Below are 20,833 nucleotides of genomic sequence, written 5' to 3' on the forward strand. Positions count from 1 at the left end.
CCGTTATGTAACACCACCCATCCCCCGTACAAGTGTGGCTAGGCCCCAGTAAAATTACCAGAAAAAGCTGGTCTGAGTACGGGCCTGGATGTGTCAAAGATGGATTATGAATCCACAGAATCTTTAAGTAAGTCTGTTTGTAGATGACAGCATCTAATCGACACTGTAAATTACTGGTCACTAAAATGTATAACTACAATTTCTGTTTTAAAAAACGTAGTTCGATAAAATAATTACTGTACTTTATACAGAAGTCACCCTGATAGTTTTGGGATACATAGTGAAATAATCTTATCATTCTTATCTGATTGTCTGAGCGCCAATTAGCACCTTATAGCAACTTGGGTTCTCATCAGTGTAATTGTGTCATGTGTTCAGAAAGATCAATTTTTTGAAGTCATGGACTTATTGAGAGCATTTCTGGGCTATTACTGTCTACAATTATAAAGTCGGTTTGACTCAAGAGAAGTGTGTCAAACATTTAAAAATTGCATTTGGTTCTGAACCACTATCCCATGCAATCCTGTACAATGATCAAGAAACAACAATCTGTGAAGAAAGTAATGTATGTTCTTCAGGAGTAAGGGGCTGATGAAGGCTAGCTGGATAGACAAATCACTGTAATAGCAAGTTGGTACACTGAAAAATGCGTGTGAGAAGTTCTTCAGGACTTAAACATTAAGGGTTTAATTTTTCACGACAATATCTCTTCTCACACTGCTGCAAAAACTAGTTTTTGGCTGTAAAAGGCATAAAAATGTTGGAGCACCTCCCGATCTCACTATGTGCCACTTCTGGTTATTCTTCAATCTGAAGAAACATTTGTGTGGTCATTACTTTTCTTTGGAAGCCAAAATTGACAATGAGATTTGTATGAAAAATATTTAGATAAAATAACCAAATCGACAAATTATTGTTTTATAAATAATATTTTGCTTACAATTCCTATTTTTTAGGTACATCTATGATCGTGCATAGCTGCGTGTTTATGTACAGACATTCAATTCTCAGCTATAAACAAACAGACATTTGTTAATCTCGTAATTTGTGTATTTGTATAAATATGTCCTCTATAAGAATATGTTTATATCTTAAAATATTTTATCGTGGCTAAGGGTGGTTTGAGATGTTTGCTGGGCTACTTCTATTGGCCATATTTGATTTAAGGGCAACAAAACACAACTATTTAGTCTTTTATCTTCTTAGTGACTATGATAAAAGAGGACAACAAGCGAGGTTTTAACATGAGGATTTAAATTGAATAGGAAGAGCAAGCTTACCTTTACCTACTGGAAGGGTTCCTCTTCTTCTTCATTGAGTGTGTTCTTTTTTATGTGTCTGTGATGAAGAAGAGGAATATCATTCCTGTCTGGTAAAGGTAATCCTCCTCTTCTGTCCTATCTAAATTATTTAGTTGTTATTGTCTGTTATTATTTGTATAGGAATCTGTGTCGAATTCAGAATTAAGATTTGAGACCAAAATGGTATCATGATTGGAATCGGAAAGAGTTTTTTTTTGTATCTGTGATAGGTTTTTAAGGACAGGCTATATATATTTTTTTCTTAGTAACAAATAATTTAGGAATCAAAATTGAATTTGGAATCAAGAATCAAAACCACATATTTTGGAATCAAGAATCAAAACCACATATTTTGGAATCGGCTTACCATAATTAGTAGTATAACAAGCAATCCTACTAGAATAAAAATAATTTCTGTCTCTCTGTATAAAAAATAACTGCCCAACAAGTTAACCTAGAGGATTGACATTTGATATGAAACTCTACCTCTACATAGTTTCTGAAAATAGTAAATATTGATCTTGGTCCTTTGTCAGTACCAATTTCAGTGTCTGTTAACACATTCACTGCGGGTGATGAGCGTGCTCGTAATGCGAAAATGGCGCGCCGGGCAGTGGACGAGCGAGCTCGGCATACGGCAGCTGCTTTCATATTGCCTCAGTGTGTTAATGAAGTGACTGGTTACTTTAGGAATTCTGGTTCGAGACAGTATTAACATCAGATCCAAAACAGAAGATTAATTGCACATTTTGTTTGGTGCTGCTTATAGGCTTAATTCATCCTCTTTTTAATTAATTTATGTACACAAGTTGTTTTGTACAGTAACTGACATGTAACAAATATCCAACTTTGATATTCAGCACTTTACAATAGCCATCCCTGAGGTGGTCTGTTCCGTCATTAACTATATTTCAGTTTGTATTTACCTTATTAATTTGATTATTTCTTAAATAAATGTGTTGAGGATATTCCATTTAATCAATTTCTGAGTAGAAAAATGTATAGTAGTGTTTACTATAATGAATGAAATTTTAGAGAAAAATTATGAACGGATTTTTAAACAATATTTGTAAAACAAACATTGTTTTTGAAGACTATATACTGAGAAACTCAGATGTACATATTGTGATATCATGAAAGTCAGCAAATGCACGCATTTATCGATAAATGAGAGACAAAATAAAATTTTGAATATGCTACCAATCTTGATCTGAGAACTTTGAACTGGTGACGGACTTTGGTAGAAGCTGTGGCCACATGCACACTATAAAACATAAATGATGGCAAGGGTGATTTTCTTGTAGTATTATGCTTGAAGATTATATATAAATAAACATTGATACAATTTTCAAAAAACTTTACGACTTAAACGTCTGGTCACAATATAGAATATAGTGTTTTAAGACTTAATTAATAATTTTTTTAATTTGCATGTTGAGCTGGCTCGGTGATAGAAAGTTAAACTAAAATTAATGGTGTTTTTCCTGCTGCTGAACCAGCAGTTGGGTGCCATAACTCATCTAACAATTCCGTGTAAGTGACTAAAGCCGTTTGGTTGGGCATCATAAGAAATGGGATATTTATTTTGCTTTAAAAAAAATCTGTTTCGAACTTTGAAGAGACCAACTTTATGGCTTTTTAACATGTGATATAGTAACACAGCCTAATAAATAAGCATGCTACCTCAGTGACACGTGGTGTGGCGTACTCCTACCTAGTTATATATATGTTGATTTTTCTTTGTAAAAGGAGCTTCGCAAGCTTTTAGTTTGGAAAATAACCAACTTTTTTAAATTTATTTTTAGCCTTTAATGAACCAAAAACTTTGGTAAATATTATCTATTAATGTTATAGCCTATGTTGGTAAAAAATATTTCTCATTTATTTTTATTCGTATATATGCCATTATTGTTCTCTGAACTGTAAATTAGAACTGTAATATATAGATGAAAGGCACAGGTTCATTGCAAAAGTCATATCCCTTGTTGTGAGAGGAAGATAGAGGATGTCCATTCATCCATAACATTCTCTACCTCAGAGAAACATGCACTCAGTCTGTGGATGTTCATATTTGAGAATAGATTTTTATGTCATTTTCTTAGTAGTAAGTAATTGTAATATTCTATTTTATTTTACTATTAAAGATGCTTAATGATTTTAAATCATTAGTAAAACGTTTTTACTTTTTTAACGTTTTGATATTTATTTTAAATGTTTGCTACAGAATCGTGTGTGATGACACTCACATCGTCAGACATTGAGACACTTTGTAGCCAAAGTGTTAATGTATACAATAGCTAGAATGGTATTGCTATATAAACATATTATATTTCTTTGTAAATATGCAATATTTCAATGGTGACCTGTAAATTTCTTATAAAATTTAAAAAATATGTTACAGAAATGTTTTTTGAAATAATTACAGCTACTTACTTGGAATGTTCTTAATTTTTACAAAATGTGGTGGCTATGTAAGGAAAATGTAGCAATTTCAATGTGACTTGCAAAGAGTTAACTTATTTTGGAATAGTTTTATACTTTTCTTTACACCGTGCTCATAACTAAATTGTATTAGTGGTAAAATATGTATTATTAAATACTATCCAGAAATCACATCTTATGTTAACATTATCAAGTCTAATTTGTATGAGATTTTGTATGAATTGTCCAGGTCATTTTACAAGTCTTCTAAAAGATAATTGATAAAAACAAGTTTTACAGTGCTCCAATTAGAAGAGTTTAGTTTGAATATCAACATGAAATGTTTATAAAAATAATGTACTTATCCAAGTATTTTAAGAGTGAAATTTTCATTAGAGATTAGAATAAGCTTTCAAATTAATTTCAATTGTTAATATGAATAATAATGAATGCTTTAGTTTTCATTACACATGGTGTTCCAAAAATTTAGTGTCAATCCTAGAGATAGAGCACTTGTAACATTACAAAAACCTGGTGTTACAATCAATACTACACACAGTTAGAAACAAACACTCATACCATAATAAAACTCTTTAGTTTTAGCAGTTTGTTTTATCTGATAGCCTGACTATCTACAATACTCCCAAACTAGTTCTACAGTACCAGTAATTTATTTGTAAGAAAGTTATCTGGAAAAGATAAGGGAGATAAGCCTCATATTTCTATTATATTCATTTTTCTATTACGTTCCTTTTTCAGTAATTTGTCTTTCTCCATCACACTACAACCACGTGCTTCTGATTTGTGCATTTTAGTGGTGAATTTTTATTTATTTTTGTATTTTGAAAAATAAACAGTGTTGGAAAATGTGTTGATAGTAAGATAATTTTGCAATGTTTGGAACTTTAAGTGAATGATAATTTGTGAGTAAATTTGCCTTTTTGACATAGAGATTATGCTGAAATGCACTACTATTATGGGTATGCAAGAGGTAATGCTTCTGAAGTCGCCAGATATACAGGCAGCCTGTTGTCCATCGCAGAGATCCTCAACCTGATACATTCCCCCATCACAGTATGATTTTAAGAGTAATGCTTACCTGGAAGGACGAGTGCCTGGAAAAGGAGCTGATTGTCCTTTAGAAATGCATGACCCTGATATCGTCGATTCTGTGCTTAAAGAAGTGAAAATAGATCCTGGAATTAGTGCCAGATGCATAGAACGCCAAACTGGGATTACAAAGTAGTTCATCGCATTCTCCAGCAAGAAGATTTTCATCCATGCCACATTAAATGAGTCCAACAGCTAAAACCAGAAGTCTGCGTGAAGGAGTGCACCGACGGGGTGGGAGGTGACGAACAGGACCAATCCTCCCCAAGAGCATTTTATTTCAAAATAATCAATTGCCTAATGGTATTTTTTTGACTAAAAAAAAAATAAAACAATTATGTCGGGAACTTTGAAATCAGTTGTAATAAAATATATCAATTCAAACATTATATATATTTTTATTTGCGAAATAGATGGCACTACACATATATTAATTCAATTTTGTTCAAATTCAATTTGAATTTTACCGTCACGCAGGAACTACGAAAGTGAGGAATAGCTCTTACTATTTCTTGTGGTTTCTACCTGTATCTGGTACTTTCAGTAACCGAGCACAAAATGTAGTCGTATTGATTTAGAATCAAACGTAAACAGAGTACTCTTAAAATGGTACAGGTATATGTTCTAGTACTGTTACTGCTAAACCCAGGAACAACGGTAACCATGCAATGTACTAATAGTCTATTTTTGACTAAAAATAACATTTATATTGGAATTTTAAAATAAACCATAATCAAACATAACTTTGTAACTATTTTAAATTTACAAAATATATGGCATCGCATGTATAATAATTAAATTTTGTTCAAAATGCTAATTATATTAATTTTACCTTCACGCAGTGACTGTGAGAAAGTGAGATTAGTGTTCTTAATATCTTTTGTGACTACTGCCTGACCCACTACTTTCTGTATCGAAGTATAAAATGTATTCGTACTGATTGAGAATTATATGTTACAGAGTACTCCTTAATGGTACAGGTTACTGCGAGTCCGATTACTTTGTACCAGGAACGATAGTGAACGTCTAAAGTATCTATATCATCAAAGTACCTTTAGCAGTAACCTGTACTAGGTACTTTCTGTTTGCAGTAACTTGTACCTACTCTTGGGACAGACGAGTGTCTGGTACAAAGTATCTGTTACAGTAGTCCTTACATGATCAGTTGTCACAGTAGTCACTGAGTTCCTCGAGCTCTGAGCAGTTCTCTACTGTGATAGTTTGTTGTCATTCCATGTCACCACGAGGCAACGCCGCCTTAGGCACATTCTGGTGATTTGCGTTTTAAAACGAGCAGTTACCCATATTAACAAAACCTACTCAATTTAATATGTGCTAAAAATTAAACGTTTATACAGTAGTTTACAAAATTACACGCTCAAGATAATGACTCTTAGCTTCATAACATGATGAGTGCCAAATTTTGTGATCCACCCGGTCAAGAATAAAAGATATGGATAAGGTAATTTAATAACATCTTTATTCTCATACTATTATAAATTATAAAATTACATATTCAGTTACAGTACACTTGTATCTATCTTATATAAATATTTGGCTTTAAGCCTTGGTCTTAAGAAGCTAACAAATTATGAGTTTTAAAAGTTGCAATTTGGTTAAAAAGTACCAAAACCGGTATATTTTCGTTGTTATCGAGATAAAAACTGGAAGTTATTTTTGTGTTTGTAGCCTTTCAGGTAGACTTAATGTGGTAAACTTTCAAACTCGGAAATCTATACATTTTTATCCTAAAGTAGACATTAAGATTTAGCTTTGGTCTTGATTTGTGATTTAAACTGAACCATTTTGTACAATCTTTTGTTAAGGTTATAATTAAATTTCGTTTCAGTGAAATATACTTCATATGAAGTGTATTTGTTTCAGAATATTTTAATTATCCCTGTACAAACTTCCTGGTGATTGGTGGTAGAGTGGTTTTACTGTAAACTATACACTCTGACTTGATATTTGCCTTTCTTTTATTACTTCAGAAGTACTAAAAAATAACAATTCTAGAACCTAATATTTCGAAATTGTCTCGGGGGAGGGCCCCCGAACCTCCCTACTGATCCGAAGGTTTCCAAGCTCCCAACTTCTTGGTGTTCCGGAGACCCCCAGAGAAGATTTCTGGGTGCACACCATTGACTTTGTGAAAAGATTGGCATTTTGTCAAGATATATTACAGCGATCATTTTTTCTAGATAGCTTTTATCTTTCTTACAAATTAATTACTTGTACTGTAGAACCAGTTTGAGAATATTGTAGAGATAGTCAGGCTATCAGATAAACCACACTGCTAAAACCAAAGAGTTATCATTGCATGAGTATTTATATTCCAACTGTTTGAAGTATTGATTGTAATACCAGGTTTTTGTAATGTTATAGTTCATAGTATTGTTTAAACGAGACCTGTATTTCTATGGTTTAATTAATTTACTAATTTATTGTACTGCATTAGTTACACAGAAATAATATTTGTAAGTGACTACTAAAACATGAATAAAAATTATAGGAATTTTGATAGATTATGTTTCAACTGATTTTCTAATCTTAAAATAAAACTGGAATTTTCTACTTTATGCGTTTTGAGTGGAATTGGAGATTGATGTGATTAGGAGAGCACTGCGACATTTTTAGGGTGAATAGCTGTCAAAATGTACATGTTTTTAACTTTCAGAGATTTTAATGTTGATGAAGATTTTACGTTTTCTAACATTCAATGATTTTTCAAAACACAATGGATAAATGTAGTTGATAAATTTATATCCGTTTGAAGAAAAATTCAAGATATTATCGTAAATATTTACTTGGCTCCAGCCAAGAATGTTATAACAGTCAAGAGTTTAGTGTAATAGCACAAAAAAAACTAATAACTCAAAAACTAAAACAGATAGGATAACATGTTTTAGATTATTTTATTACCTTTAGGAGTGCTCTATCTTTAGGCTTTTGCTTGACACTCTGTTTTGGGACACTCTGTATATATATAAAGCATTCATTATATCTATAACTTAATTTGTTATATATTAACAATTGAAATTAATTTTAATACTTTATATATTTATGTATCGTATATTTATATATACTGTATATACATATATATAATTAACTTAAGCCTTCATAAATTAGCAACAGCTTCATTATTAACTAATTATTATGTACTGACGTTGAAACTATAAATTGTATTAGAGGTTTAATTGTCATCCCTACCCTGAAGATACTCATATTTGTTTTAGAATATTTATTTTTAGATTCATTTGTGTAACTACAAATGTAAATAAATTGATTTGTATATTATACATGTATTTTTTTGACCATTTTCTATGTTATGTATTAATAAATATTAGATTCATAATCAAAAAATCAAATCATTTATTGCCAAACAACTCAGTACAGGCATCAGCAATTTTTTAAGCTAGTTACAGCTATTATACTAAAACTATCCTTTGACATATGAACTCTTTAAAACATCAATTTTGCTCCATCAGGGTCTGCGATGACCATCGCCATTTGCTATTGGCCTTTGGTCAGTCGAAGGTGGTTGGTCGACGATTGCAGATCTATTGTGATCTGTATTCTGTAGTTCAGTTTTAATAATTAGTGTTGTGTTTAGTTTTTTTATTAAGTGCATGATTTAGAGTTTGTGAAGTTGACAGACAATATGGTGGTTATGATTCCTGACTTACGCGTGTCACAACGCTCTGGTATGATTTGTTTATTTTGTTTGTAATTATGTGTTAGGTTAGTTATTTACCTGAAGAAGAGATCGGATTACAGATCTTGAAACGTAGTGTTACTGATTTTTTAATCACAGAATGATGGCAAATGTTAGGAAAATCCTGTTCCTTCACAAGCCTTCCATCGTCAAAAACAAACTTCAAACAAAGAATACATTTTTATTCTCCCATTTAATCGCTGGAGCATAAAAATTCCTTTGGAACTATTTGCAACTGACTAGATGGTTATTCCAATTCAGATTCAACTATATTGTAACACCCAAAAAATTTACTGAGGCAAACTTATGACCATGTTTTGAGTGTTTTTTATATTTAGTTGAAGTTTGTTGGCTGTGCATCAGTTTTCCACAGCATAATTTTTGTGATTTTGTAAAATATCTGATTTAACTAAATTATTATGATTTGAATTCAAAGCAATGTCATCTGCAAAAAAGGTAGTAGGAAGTGTTCGGGCAATTAAGGTTTGATGGCAAGTCATTCATATAAATTATGAATGAAAGAGGTCACAAAACTGATCTCTGTGGAACACTGTTTCTTAGCAAGGACTAAGTAAATAATCCTCTATTAAAAATACAGATTGTTTCCTATCTTTAAGGTAAGACGAAAAAAATCTACATATAATTTTATCAAATCTATAAAACTTCAGCTTAGAAATCAAAATAACATGATATACTGTATCAAAAGCTTTTGTCAAGTCATAAAATGTAGATTTTATCTGGTATTTATTATTAAGGGATGAATAGCAGTCCATACTAAAACTAACAACTGCATCAGAAGTACTTCTGTTTGGCCTAAAACTAAATTGCAGTGACAAGGAAAGATGATTTTTTCCCCAAAATATTCTGTTGGTTGCCAATTAACAAAATATTAAAATACTTTAGAGAATATAGGAATCAGAGATATGGGGAGATAGCTTTTAAATCACTTTAAATTCCTCTTCTTGTAATTGGGAATAAGCTTAGAAATCATCCAAAATTAAAAATTACTGTAAAACCACACAAATTTCACAAGCACAAAATTTGATTATTTTGGAATTTAAATTATATATATCTAACTTAAATTGTATAAATAGTAACCATGATGGAGGGTATGGTTAATCAGATACATAGCTGGCTGGCATGTGTCTGACAAGCCCTCCTCTCTGATCATGCTTAAGTCTGCTTTAAAATCAGAGAACTCTAACTTGAAAAAGTTCAGTATAGGAGTTCAAGATACATATTGGGTATCATTCAAGGAAAACTTAAGGGTACAGCTAGAATCTAACAGTAATAATCTTTATACAGGGTGGTTCAAAATATAAAAGTTGTACAGTTTACCTCATTAAACATTTTTTATCTATGGTTACTAAAGAACTCTGTTTATAAAAATGTTAGATTCGGTTAATGTCCAATTTTTTTACTCATAAAGCCTAAAAAATTAAAATAGCAAAGTATGACTTTCATTAGACATATCAATAGCTCTAATAAAAACAATTTTTTTGTGTTTAAAGTTTGACTTTATCTTGGATGGTTGAAAATAGTGCCAAAAATACTAATTTTCATGACATTTTGTTTTGAACTCTCTTTTTAGTTTCATTAGTAAAGTGTATAATTTTTGAATATTCAAATGATGAAGAGCAAAAAACAGAATTTTATACATAACAAGTGTTTGGAAGCTTATTAAATTATATCTTTAAAATGAGACATCTCCCATAATTCTGACTAAAAATAAGTTAAAATTTCATGAGGCTTAATATTTTTCTTATGGTGCTATCATCCAGATGTCCACCATTAGAGCTGGCTTTTATTGAAGCACAGGATTGGGGCAAATTACATTTAAATAAGCCCATTATATTAGTCTATTGTTTAAACTGAATTCATATAAAACTTAAATCATCTTCACCAGTTGAGTTAATCATCGAATTCTTAAGAAACTTTCACTTTAATAATATAATATACCGGGTGTCCCACAAAGAGGTTTAACGGTTTGATTTTATATTACTTGCCCATTTATGCACCAACATTTTAAAACTTTACACAATTAATTAAATAGGGTTTAAAAATATTCTGTGAAAATTTCAGCTCTCTAGAAATGGTTGAAACAAAGTGGTGGCATTTTGAAAAACTATACTTTAAAAACAGTATTTTTGGTTTAAAAAAATTATTTATTGTCATATTCTAGAGAAATAAAGCATTTCAATAAGAAAATTAGAACATAGCCTATTAAAAAAACCTACAAATACAGTCCACAATTATTCAAACTGTAAATCCATCCACAGTGACACTAATAACAACGCTAAAAAATGAATCGTGAGCTTTTACAAAGAAATTCTGCTGTATCTGGAGAAGTTCCTCTTTAATTGATTGTTTTAATTCCTCTTCATTATTGAAGCTACGAGTATAAACTTGTTCCTTTAAGTAACCCTATAGAAAGAAATCACACACAGTTAAATCTGGGAATCGGGGTGGCCAATCTAAAAAATCACTTCCACAACCAATCCAACAGCCATGAATGTTGTCATTTAGTAATCGCTTGACAGAATTTGCGAAATGAGAAGCACCATTTTGTTGGATGATTGCTTGATCCATTTCTGAAACTGTAAAATGAGGCAAGATTTATTTATTTTAAACCTGTTCATACCTATGCTCAGTCATTGTAATCAAATCAAATCAGGTAATTCAAGATATGAATTTTTGTAGGAAGCAAAATGGTAATATTTTCAAAATGTTACCATTTTGTTTCTACAATTGTTACGGGGGCTTTAATTTTCATAGAATATTTTTAAAATCTACCACGTTATTAATTGTGTAGAGTTTGAAAATGTTTGGTGCATAAATGGGCAATATAAAATCAAATGTTTGAACCTCTTCGTGAGATGCTCTGTATATTAGTAAGGTAATATGTAATACTGTATTGGGTTGCATGCAGTCTACGTTTCCATGTGCTGAAAAGTGTTCTATAAAACAAGTTTTAGTCAGCATTACATTTATGTATAGCTGTGCTTTACTTTGTGTTTATAACCCACCTCTCACTAAAAATATGGATGTAAAGACAAGTGTACTAATGAATCATCAGGAAACTGGATAGGTTTTGTTTGCATTTAATGGGGGTTTTCCTAAGGAATATTATTTTTATATCTGCAATTATAATTTTATTGCTTTTAATATTTAGCAACATTAATTTTAATTGTTTTATTGAAATTGGTCTCTTTTTCAATGATAGCCAATAATTACATTTTAGTAAAGATTTAATATAAAAGTTTATACTGTAATTTAAGAAATTAAAAAAGCTTACATTCTCTTTATATTGAAAAAAAAAATTGTCATGATCTCCAAGACGACTGAGCAAGAAAAATGATTTCCAACCAAGCAAGTTCAGTAGGTTAGGCATCTCAATTTGGCACCTTATTTAAGAATTGGTCTATATATACGTATGTTAAATTTCTATAAATATTAATGCACTAACAGTACTTGCTCCACCAGGACTCAAACCCGATCTTTTACTTGCTGGGAGTATTCTATCACAACACAGACAGTTCATTTTTTGTGATAAATTATTTTTGTATTTGGCAATTTCTGTGTTTAAATAAAAACACTAATATGTGATCAGAAGACGAAATAATTATCAAACCAATTTTAATTCTCATTAAATTTGTGTAACTGGGAATAGCCTCATTTAATTTAAACAAATATTGATACATGAAAATTACTTGCTCTGCTGGGACTCACTCATGCACGCGCGCACACACACACAGCATTATAACCTTACAAACATCTGGGAAGCAAAACTCAGATTTAGTTCCCTAATTGACACTCCCTTCGATATATCTGAATAGATGTGAAGGGGAGTGTATCTTCTTTAAGGTGTGTCAGGCCATATCTCTCTATGTTGCTTCATTCGTTTTTGTCTCTTCCTGCCAAAACCTTAATTTGAGCTGCATTGTGCATACACCAAGTAGGAGTAGGAAGATTTGAACATATACACAAAATAGTGATCTTTGGTAAAGTTTATTTTAAACTTAAACACACATTATGTAAAGATAACAAATTATTTATAAATAACAATAGATTACTTTAAAATAAATTAAGTACAAAATTAATAGTATTTACTAATGGTATTTAAAAATTTTTTTTAAATAGTTCATAATAAAACTAAAATAAATATGCTTCTATAAAACAATCTTTTAAACATACAAATCCAATAATGTGTCGAGTGTAAATGTTACTATGACTAGCTAAAATGTGCCTTAACATTAATTCAAGTACACTAGAAATATTACAGAGACAAACTAAGATGTTTATAAAATCACATTGACAAACTAAATTAAATATGTACAAAAACATGTTCAAGTGTGAGTTTAGTTACATTTTAAAACCTTTCAAAATTAAATTTAATAACAGTAGAAGCTTGATCAAATTGGGGTTCAACCAATTTCTAATAACTGATGTATTAATATATATAATGTTACAAATTATGAAGAAACACACTAAAACAATAACAAAGGTGTTACAAGATGATAAGTGCAAAAATATTGTGGAATGCAAAATGTATGCTGGTATAGTCGACTGTATTTTAATATTAATTTGGTAAATGTCAGAATTGATCATGACTTATCAGCAGACTGTGACAGACAACTAGACTGTCTAAATCTTACTATGCCATTGGCACAACTATAGAAGAAACCTGTTTATTAAGCACAATAAGTAATCAAATACAATCCTATAGATATTTTTATTGTTAATATTTCCATATAGTATGTTAAACTTACTGTACTATTATGTACGTCTATTCACATTTAATCTATCTTTCATCACACAATTGAGCTTTTATTGTAATAATAACTGTTCAGCTGTCAGAGCACAGTTTATATTAACAATTTTAGTTCTTAAGATTTTGAGTTTATGAATCTATATTTATGCTGATGCCCAGAAACATTTATTTTCTGTACTGCAATGCAAATTATGTAAAATCAAAATGTATCAACATAATACTGTGTTTTGGATTGCTGACTAAAGATATGTAGTATAGTAGATATGTAGTCTCTTTTGTTAAAAACTGTGATAGCTCTTACAACCTTCTGCATGATTAGAATTCACTGTAATTTTCTAGTCGATGAGTTAATCTCGGCTGTAATACCGTACCTTAGGTGAGTTTCAACTACCACATAGTATTCTGTTTTAGTTGTTGCTATTGTGATAATATTCAGTTTGAGACATTGATTATTTATTTGTTGCTTCCATGAGATGTCCTCACATACAGTAAAGAATAAGTATTTTACCAAGTATTCAACTCTATATTGGGAAGTTACGTGACACTTTATGTCTGTCTCAGGATACTAACCTTGTTTTTATTTATGATTAAAAACAAATACTGGTCATTTACATTGCAGTATTACACTTTCACATTACTTGGCAAAGAAATAGCCAATATGAACTTTGGTCTCGTTCTATCAGTCCAATCTATGGGGATTTTTATTTGGGTATTATGGTAGGTTATTTTAAATCCAATTGATCCAATTTTCAAGGTTATTTTAAATCCAATTGATCCAATTTTCAATCACTTCAATCAAACCATCACTCCACAGTGAGTTGGTATTTTTTCAAGGATATATGCCATAAAAGAGTGAATGACAAGTGACTCAGGGCTCCTGAATACAATACACTCCATTCTCAAAAACAATTATCAAAATTCCAACCTCTGTAAGTACACATAATGTAGCTATGGTGTGAAAGGTTGATTCAATGTGAATGTTGAGTTTCATTCCAGTTCACCTTTCTTTAAATGAAGCGTCTGGAATCTTTAAACACCTAGAGTCTAAAACATTGTAGTGCACTCAATTGTGCACCTGATGAAACAATGGGACTGCCACTTCACCTGGCAACTGAGCAACTGAGATTCCAGGAGTCAAGTCTGAGACAGCGTCAGTCAGATTCCAGACGCTGTACTAAGAGGAAGGTGAATTGGAGCTGAACTTTCACTATGGAAGTACATGGGATTGTCACTTGTCCCAGTAAAGACAAAACTTTCACACCACAGTGACAATATTAACACTAAGAAAACTATAAGCATGTAAGCGACTGCAGGAACAGTGTAACTCTATATTTCATAATGAAATTTCACATGATCTTGAGTTCAAACACGAATAATGTGATTGATTAAAACTATTGACTTATTGAGATTTGAAAGTGTATATTCAACCAAAACATAATTTATGACTTAAGTTATGGTACCTTATATTAGCATCCACATTTTACAAGTAAAAAGACTTTATAATTTACACATTAGAAGCCTAGGTGAAATACTATTCACTTGTAACTCTTGGATATCTTTAGCTGCCTCTCAACTGTAACATTTATAGTCAGCCCTCTAAAAACTAACTCATAATGTAATTTCTCAGATGATGTTTGTTTTCCTCTTCTGAAGTACAAAATCAATTATAAATATATAAACCAAAATCATATTTTAATTTAGACCTAGATAATTACATACCTAGAGAGAAGATAATTACATGTATAGAAGTTTACATTCCTTTCATTAGTATGTCATATTGAAAGCTATTCAGAAGTAGAACATTATTGCCAAGAGTATGCAAGTAGTCGGATATGAATTTTCCCTCATGATTTCATGCTTGTAATTGACAGTCAATTTGCCATAAAAGTTTCCTAATTTTCTTTTGATTTTCACACATAAATCTTAAACTTACAATAACAAGTATTTATTACTCTTAAGTTCAACTTAAATTGGCAAAGAATTCAATTTACCAATATATCAGAGATTCTTTTCTTAAATTATATTTACTACGGTTTGTCTATTTAAAATATTTTTTTAATCACACATGATTATACTTTTATACATTTTGACTTCAAAATTAATATCTTGTTTTTGGTTTTATTAAATATAAACTCATAATATCCTATGATGATTGGTGTACTTGAAAAACAGAGGTGACTCTTTTCCATAACATAACAAACAATATGATTCTCGTACAAATTATAGTTATACTAAATTCATACCTACTTATTTTGCCAAACACTTACCACTAAAAATTCTTGCTTAGTTTGGTCAATATTCACAAATAATAACACTATTCCATACTTAAATCGGTAACAGTTCAGTCTTTTTACATAATATCTTATCAGATAGTAGCTATTTTGTCAACCAACTTCAAGAATACTAAACAACTAAATGATCCCTGCCTTGCCTATAACAACTTTTGACAGTTAAAGCACTGTTTGAATTCATCAAAGGCATCAGCTTCTTTCTACCCGATAACCACCGTTTTCAAAGTTTGCCCATCAATAGCAGTTGTCTTTCAATTTCACAAAGGCTTATTATGATTATGTCTTGTATGCTTTTTTGCCTTCAACAAATTGTAGTTGGAGAACTGACAGTGTCTTTCCCACAGAACTGGGATGTAGAATGCTCTAAAAAACTTGTGAGATCTGAAACATATCAACATTCTTGTTTTAGGACAATTTGTACATAGGTAAATGAACATCTACAGCATTCCGTACTAACAATCTAAGGTCAGTAAAATTTAACAAATAAGTTTTAAAGCCTTAAATTATTATTATTACTAACTTATTAATATCACCATTACATGTCTAGACACATATTCAGTATTAATAAATTTGCCACCAAATAGGCTAGGTTTGTAGGCAATAGACGCTTACAAACAGAACTAGAGTGGTTTGGTGAAGACTGTAAAAGAAATATAATAGTGGAAGAGTTGAAAGTAATTGCTAGGGTGATGCCATGCAGTGAGTTGGTGGTTCCCGAGGTTGCTCGTCCTGTTGTAGTACAGACTGAAGTCACTGATACTAGAAAATATGCACTTAGTATTTTTTATTTAACACATTCACTGGTAACATTTCCTATAGGAGACACATCAAACTCACTCAGGGATCTGCAACTAGATCAGAGACCTTCAACTAGTTGCAAGGCATGTTAAAATATTTTAGCATGCTTAATGAGTTTCAATATTTTTTTTTATCCATGAATGTATTAAGGTACAAAAATTAGACCAATGTTTTCACAGATAGCGAAACAGTATTGAAAATAATGAACTTTCATCTTCAACTTTGAACTTGTGTGAAACCTCTATCACGTCATCTCTGCTCTGGGTAAGTTCCAAAATACAATAATTTGTTGGGTTCTGTCATGAGTGAGATGTTGGAGATAAGAAGACAGATGCTTTGGTGAGTTGAAGCCCAGAGTTGTATCTCTGCTGTGAGATCACTATGGCCTTCAAAAGATGGAAGTTCTTTAATCATGCAGGGAAAAGAGAGTCATTGCCGGATCCATGGATGGCCAAACTGATTCTTCACTAATAAGTCACAACATTTTGTCTAGATTTCTCTCATTTTGCTTGCAAATATTTTCTCGTATTACCTAATTCTGAGTCACCCCAGAAGAAATATTTTCCAGGGTATGTATGTTCAAAAGGCAGCAATCAAATGAAAACTGTTGGCCACTTATTGTTTGAATGCCATGTTCTGGAAATGGACCACTTAGAAATATTTTGTAACCTAAAAAAGCGGTTGTTGAATTCTGTTGGAAATATAACCAATATTCAGTAGTTTGTGGAATTAATGTAGCTAAAACAAGATAAGCTTCCAGTTTTTAATTTTCTGATTGAATGATGATTAATAAACAACCCATTGTAAAGCTAAAAGGATTATGACATTTGCTATCGTTATGTGTTTCCAAAACGGAAATGTAACTTTTCATCTTTTTTTGGTTCCTAAGTCTGCTGTACTGTCATTAAGCTGGACATGAAAGAATAATTCTTCATGAATAGAATAAACATAAATTTTTCATTACGTTTAAGTAATTACCTGTTCAATCTCAACTTATTTGGTGTGGTATGTGCATCATATGTTGCTGTAATATGTTACGGTTTTACATTTGTGTTTCTTATGATTTTGATGCTGTCACAAGTAGGGTTGTTTTTGACATAAAATGTTTTGTTGTCAAACTTTGACTGTGTGTTCACCTTCATGTTTTGTACGTTTTCCAGGATCTTAAATGATTTGTACTTGTTGGCTAATTCATACCAGTTCTCAAAATGTTGTTTCTGTTGTTTAAAAAAATAATAATTGAAAATATTTGTAATTCTTGTTATACTCTCAAGCCATAGTATTTTGAGTTTAGATTCTTTGGAAAACAGACTTTTATGTTGATTTGAAATTGTTTAAATCTACAATTTTGTTTCAAAAGTAAATTTTAAAATATAATTCCACTTTTTATAAGCTCTTTTAAACCTTAATTAATTTTACAAAACTCAATTTGTAACACATCTATCACATCCCAAGTACACTTATCAAAATTTAACTACAGTAAACAGTTGTTCTACTCTTTAAATTATTTTTTTAAGGACTTACTACACAACTATGTTTACATATGTTTTTATTTACTCTTGATACTGAAGTACACACCATATTCTAGTCACTTATCTCTTCAATTCTGTCAGTGCAGATACATGACTGGTTTCAGCAATTATTGGGACCATTATATTATATCTGAATTATACTGTGACCCTCATCACATGTTATTACTAACAATAGTCATAATATTTAAAATTACTTTATTTACAAAATTAAGTTGTGAAGAAACTGAAATACCTTGCTGCATCAAGGAATGGTACAGACTTGACAATCGCCCACTTTTCAGTCTGTTGGGAGTAGTTAGGTTCTCTTTCCGTTTCTGTACCTGTGTCCAAGTCTACGATAAAATGGCAACTAGACACATCTACCTGCAATGTACACATTACATTTAATGTAATTTTGTGTAATTTACTAGCCTTAAGTACTGCTTAAGGAAAGGGTTTTATTTATCAAATGAATCATTTAAAAGCAGGAGGAATATTTACAGGCAAGTAATTAGTTCTTAGGCTTCCACAGGCATTGTTGTAAACCCTAACAGAATCTTCTAAGTTTTCCAATGATCGAAAAAGCATGGCTATGTTCATTGGCCAGCTATCATTCCAATATGTCAGCCATTATAACTGTTTTTAGTATTCACAACTTTATTATTTGTAAACTTATAAAAATTATAAAGTTTTATGGTATACATATAACATTTACTAAGCTTTTTGTTATACACAACTTTTGTTGTATCTTAAACATTTTTTTAAGATATTGGTTACAAGTTAGTCCCTTAGGAATACTTTTATTAAAAAGTGATGAAAGAAATGCTGAAACAAGTTCAAATTTTATACAAAAGTTTATGTCAAATATCATGAATAAGTTCATTGGCCAGCTTGGTATGCCATATTATTTCAATATCACAGCTAAAAACCTTTAAAAAGTCGCAACTCCGTTACTTAATGAAAAAGTTTTTTTGTTCAAATGTGTCTGGAATCCTGTATTTTCAAAGTCAGGAAAAAATCACTTTATTTTTTGTTACCCTTATGTATATTTAATTGAATATTTATTTTTTAATCAAATTAATCTTTTTTGTACATTTTTTTAAAGAGGCTTACTATGCTTGCCTTGGTTTTTACATCTTGAATACTGAGTTATATAGCTCATACACTTGGTTAGCTCACTTAGCTGATATGCAGCACCCAAGTATTGATTGTTTCTCTATTGAACTTCTAGAAAACTCTTTAAGTTCAATACCCCATATAGCAACTTTTACAAAAATTGAAAGAATAATTCTTTAACTTTGAGGGTCATAAATAACAGAGTTGTGAATTTTTGAAAAGTTTAAATTGCTGCCATATTGAAATGAAATGGCGTACCAAGCTTGTCAATGAACTAAGCCAACACATCTACAAGATCAATTTTTGTACTTAAAAAAAAATGGGTTTGGTCTCTTTTTAGGATAGCTATTGCTTCTACAAGCCGTATATATAATAAATCAAAATTTACGGTCTGTGACAATTTATTTAATGCTCTAAGAATGTTCAGTAACATATTATATTTTTCTACAAATTATTAACTTTATTTGCCCCCAGGTACCAATGAACAATGGCAATTTTAAACCCAAGAGTACTAACAGCACTTTTAATTTGGCATTTCACTTGTAAGTTCTAAAACATTTAAATTTTCCTAAACTGTTTCCACTTAATTCAATTGCAAACTGCTAATCTTCCTAATTTTTTAATTTTAACCCTTCTCACGCCTTAGATGGATTTATTAGAACGGTAGACTTTGACCATAACACCAAATACAGTTATATCCGTTATTATAGATTATGTGTCTTGAAGAGTTTTTAGTCACAAAAGGCCTTCGATGTGCCAGGTGTACGCTCTGTGCTTATCACGGTTGCCAAGGAAGTATTATAAACGACCTTCACTCTGTGGCAGGGGGAGAGGAGTGTCCTTTGTCTAACTCTGACCACTTCCTTGTCAGTTCTGCGTTTCCTACAGAACCATAACCAAACATATCCTTGATGTATATCACTGCTTTCTCTGTTGTCATGAGCATACGCATCTATTACATATCTCGTTATTATTCTTCATTGTGTGGTAGTGTTTAGTTTGAAGTATTTATCTTGTTTTATAGTAAAATACTAATTTTACATAAAATTTCCTGCTTTATACTTTTTTTGCTTTTACCTATTATAATTTAGTTATAATAAAAATTAGCTTTGAACTTAAAGAAACAAAATTTTTATTTATTAGTGGCGTGTGAAGGGTTAAATATAATTATTTTTTTTTTCAGGCATGGATCCAAAACATTTTTATCTTTCCAGAGAAGGCTATATTACTGAACACCACATAGTATGAACAATGGAGTCACAAATGTTGACAGTAGTTCAAGAAGTTAAATTCTGATAGTGCATGAGGCAGAGTTTCCTGGTTCAATAATTTTAACAAAATTATACACATTTAATGTTTTGTAGACATCTAAAACTCACATATCTTGAAGGCTCCTCTTTATTGGCATCATTCATGTTTTCTGGAACCAACATGGTCCCATTCTCTTCTTGACTAAAACTTTGTGGCAACTGGCCTCGGAACTCTGACTGCAGGAATCTCAACTGCCAGCTGAAACCAGATGGATCATATTAAATCAGAAGAGATCCTCATTAATATTTAATTTTACACCTTAACTGCTTGATTACTGATGTACTGCTGATATTGAACTGAAGGAAGGTAACAAATAATTTGGTTAAAATAATTTATTAATCTATTAACACTCTAAATGCCTTCTGGCAGTTTCCAGTCTTTGGAAGTAAGATTACATGAAATGTGGATATGGATGTTTTGGTTGGATACCATGCTTATTATTAAGATATAACATTTTTAAAATACCAATTTCGGTCTTTCTTATGTGG

At 31.0% G+C, this 20,833-nt stretch overlaps 1 protein-coding gene across 2 annotated transcripts in view; it reads right to left on the reverse strand.

Annotated features, from left to right (window-relative positions):
- Positions 1–14,292: 14,292 nt before the first annotated feature.
- Positions 14,293–20,833, reverse strand: part of LOC124359269 (alpha-1,2-mannosyltransferase ALG9) — a 42,966-nt gene continuing 36,425 nt past the window's right edge. For both annotated transcript variants that reach the window (XM_046811884.1, XM_046811885.1), the window contains exons 10-12: positions 20,414–20,543; positions 18,172–18,302; positions 14,293–15,990 (exon numbers count right to left, since the gene is read on the reverse strand). In XM_046811884.1, the coding sequence (XP_046667840.1) occupies positions 15,867–15,990; positions 18,172–18,302; positions 20,414–20,543 (385 nt within the window). In that variant the 3' untranslated portion in view covers positions 14,293–15,866. The remainder of the gene's footprint in view (positions 15,991–18,171; positions 18,303–20,413; positions 20,544–20,833) is intronic.

The sequence above is a fragment of the Homalodisca vitripennis genome, chromosome 4 (genome assembly GCF_021130785.1).
Source record: "Homalodisca vitripennis isolate AUS2020 chromosome 4, UT_GWSS_2.1, whole genome shotgun sequence".
NCBI lineage: Eukaryota > Metazoa > Arthropoda > Insecta > Hemiptera > Cicadellidae > Homalodisca > Homalodisca vitripennis.